Below are 3,724 nucleotides of genomic sequence, written 5' to 3' on the forward strand. Positions count from 1 at the left end.
GGAAGCCAACACAATGGAGCTGGAAAAAAAGCACAAGCTGGAAAACCAGCATGAAGGCGCCCTCAACATGAAGGCGCCTTCAACAGGTCAGTTTTGACCGTTTGCGCTGCGGATAAAATTTTATCCGCTGACCGAGCTGGAGGCGCCTTGAATCTTGTTAGAGGCGCCTTGGACCCTCGAGATAGACTTTCCAGGAGCTATATAAAGGCTCCTGGAGCTAAGAAATAGTTATTCGATTTAGTGTTCAACTCTGTAAGCAATTCCTAGCCTTCCGGCCTGTGTGTCGTTGTTTCCGGTCTTAGAGTCGTTGCTATATTCCATCCTACGAGCCGCTATTATGTTTCATCACTGGATCCCTCGAGTCCTTCGACTCTGTGCTGTTCCGTCCTCCGGCTTTGTTTCATCCTCCGGCTTTGTGCCACTTTTGGCTCAATGCCACCTCTAACTTCGTTCCATCACTTTCGGCTCTGTGTTGCCTCCAACCCGCTCTTGTAGGCCTGGCTCTTCGGATGATTTGATTCCCCTTGCGGCTCATGGTGGCACTCTTCTATAACTTCACAGATATCTCAATGACCCCATCCCCTCCAGCTCAGAGGAACTTGATCAACTAGGACAGTTCAACCTCATATTCTTCTTGGTCATGATAATTTTATCAACATTACATAGAGCTCACCAATGACTCGTCCTTCCACGGATCTCTGCACTGGGATCACCTTTATTACCCCCAAAAAATTTTTTTAAAAAAAACAACAGTGACGCTGTCTTATGCATAATAGTTTAACCATAAGATCTAGAGAATCAGTCTCTTCACTTTTGGCTCAACGACCTGATTTATATATTAGCGCAACATTAATCTAATTAAGCTCTACCCACTTCCCAATCAAGGAACCCAACTTTGACCCCAATCCAAACCCAAGAAATCCACAACAGGTAATTGCATCCACATTGTCATACATATTAATTAAATCAAGCTTTCACTTGCACTTAATCCAAAAAATTTAAAGTAGGCCTTTTCGCAGTTTAAGTTAATGAATAACAGCAGTAGATCATTGCGCGACATTTTATATCGTAGTTGCATCGATCGATCATTACAAGCAATTTTAATTAAGCGGCTAGTTTTGTCAGAGATGTCGATTAAATAAATAATTAATTAATTACTGCGGTCACCTCCGCGTTGTTTCACCACGCTCCCTCGCCGCGAAAAGCCCGCTCCCTTCCCTCGTTTCGTTAATTAATTATTAGTTTAACTTTTCCAACACCTTTAAATTCTCTGTTCCTCTCGTATTGTTCGTCCCATCCATCCACATTACTGATTTGGCTGTACATTAATTCTTTTTTGATATAGTGGAATTGTGTGTCGCAGCGTTGAGTTAGTTTGCGATATTTCTTTGTTTTGGGTTGTTTGATTCATGGCTGAAAAGAGCAGTTCCGGCGATTCCCATGTTGAGGAGCCGCCGGCTAGAGAGAGGCTGACCCGGAGCTACCGCGGCGTACGGTTCAGGAGCGGCAAGTGGGTGTCGGAGATCCGGGAGCCCCGCAAGGCTAAGCGCATCTGGCTTGGCACCTACCCCACCGCCGAGATGGCTGCCGCCGCCTACGACGTCGCAGCACATGCCCTCCGCGGCCCCGACGCCATCCTCAACTTCCCCGACGAGATCGCCCGGCGCCCTACGCCGGCTTCACCCTCTCACGCCGATATTCGCACCGCTGCAGCCGAGGCAGCCGCTTCCTCGAAGTTGCTTCCGAAGCAGGAAGGGAAGCCGGAGGAGGCGCCGATTCCGCCGAAGACAGACGAGGAGGTAGGGCCGGGCGAGGAGAAAGAGACAGCTACAACGGCGGGGGTAGGTCTGGAACCGGGGAAATATATAGATGAAGAGGAGATGTTTGAGATGCCCAAGTTGCTGATGAACATGGCGGAGGGGATGCTGATGAGCCCACCGAGGCTGAGTCCACGTCACTCCGACGACTCGCCGGAGACTTCTGACGGCGGCAATTTGTGGACTTATCCTTAATCCGTACAAGAAAACACGTACGTATATGGATTCAATATATATACGTACGTATATATGTCTGTATATATATATATATGCGCTAGCAGCTACATTCTACGTGCGTTCGTACATGGTGCAATGAAATGAGAACGGATCCTCTGCGCCCGCGTCCCCTGCGCCCTCTGCGCCCGTCGCTACACGACAAAAAAAAACACGTGCTTAGCGCAAAAAAAAAATAATAATAATAATATTTGCCGCGACAATTCGTCGCGACAACTTGCCGCGACAACGCACTGATCGGTCTGTAGACCGATCAGGAGATAACCTGATCGGTCTAAAGACCGATCAGTAATGGCTTTCTCGAATCTTCTGCTCTCAATTCCTCCTTTCCATCGCTTGGGTCAGCGTGCGTGTCCACGGATACCACTCCCTGAAACAAAAAGGCATCAGTTGGCCTGCGGTTTCTGGCCATCGTTCACAGGTTCCAACCAAAACCATGGGGCTCCTCACTCGCTATATACCCATCACCACCTCACTCTGCAAACCTCACTGAAAGCACCAGGAAGAGAAAGAAGAAGAAGAAGATGATCTCCTTGCAGTCATGGGTCGCCGAGCACAAGCTCACAAGCATCGGTAGCCATCACCTTCCCTTGCTCCATCACTCTGTTTTCCGGTTCGACGCCGAACTGATCAACTAATCCCGTAGAGTTTGTGTTTGTAATGAATCAAGGTGCTGTTTGGGCTTCGGCGCTGGGGACGTCGATGGCGGTGGGAGAAGAGGGCTTTTTTTTTTTTTTGCGCTAAGCACGTGTTTTTTTTTGTCGTGTAGCGACGGGCGCAGAGGGCGCAGGGGACGCGGGCGCAGAAGATCCGTTCTCCAATGAAATGCCGTGTACGAAGTCTGCATTAATTGGCTGACCAATGATCAGTCGGGTTTGTGGTCGGGTTTGAAGCCACAGATGTCTGTTAAAAAATTATCTAGCTTTCGGCCAAAAAATATTATCTAGCTCACATCATTTTCATAATTTGTCTTTGAACACATCAGTCAAATCTAATGCCGGTTAGATTCCAGTGGGGAGTCACATAGCTTTAATATGCAAGAGACATAAAAAAAACTACATTATATATATATATATATATATATATATTTATATATATAACTGAATAAACTGAAAACCAGACCCCAAAAGCCACAACAGTGAATAAATTAATATGTACCTAAACTTTTTTTTTTAATAGAGAGAGAGAGAGTTTAATTCGTTGCAATTACTCACATACTACTCAGTGTTCTCTCTCTTTCTCGCTATGAATGATTGTGGGGAAAAGGACAAATAGGTGGCAGAGCGTTAGTACTGTGAGTGCTGGTGCGGGATTAATTTTCTGGGTAGCTTGCTTCTCGGTCGAGTGGCGACAAAAATGGAACTTGGACACTAACTGCCTGGTGGCCTACACTGCAAACCAACTAAAGGACGTAAAGGGGTTTGTTCTCCACTGGTTCGGCATGAGTTACAGCTTTCATGCGTTCGGCCGTGTTCCCCCAGATTTAAGACTAGCTCACTCTTCCTCCTTATTGTGCATGCTGCTCGATCGAGGTGGATCCGAAAGCGTGTGAGAGTGACAAGCAGGGGAGGCCCCAGAACAGCTAGCTAGCTCTTTATATTCACAAATCAACCGTCTTTTTTTACCGCGCGCCGCACATGCTTACGAGATTGTAGCCAATGATTAACTGAAGG

The 3,724-nt window shown here is 47.0% G+C and overlaps 1 protein-coding gene across 1 annotated transcript; it reads left to right on the forward strand.

The window, feature by feature from the left end:
* The first annotated feature begins 1,296 nt into the window (after positions 1-1,296).
* On the forward strand, positions 1,297-2,154 carry LOC121990609 (ethylene-responsive transcription factor ERF027-like). The gene has a single exon (XM_042544717.1). The coding sequence runs from the start codon at positions 1,410-1,412 to the stop codon at positions 2,010-2,012; it is 603 nt and encodes a 200-aa protein (XP_042400651.1). The 5' UTR covers positions 1,297-1,409; the 3' UTR covers positions 2,013-2,154.
* The last annotated feature ends 1,570 nt before the right edge of the window (positions 2,155-3,724 follow it).

The sequence above is a fragment of the Zingiber officinale genome, chromosome 6B (genome assembly GCF_018446385.1).
Source record: "Zingiber officinale cultivar Zhangliang chromosome 6B, Zo_v1.1, whole genome shotgun sequence".
Taxonomy (NCBI): Eukaryota; Viridiplantae; Streptophyta; class Magnoliopsida; order Zingiberales; family Zingiberaceae; genus Zingiber; species Zingiber officinale.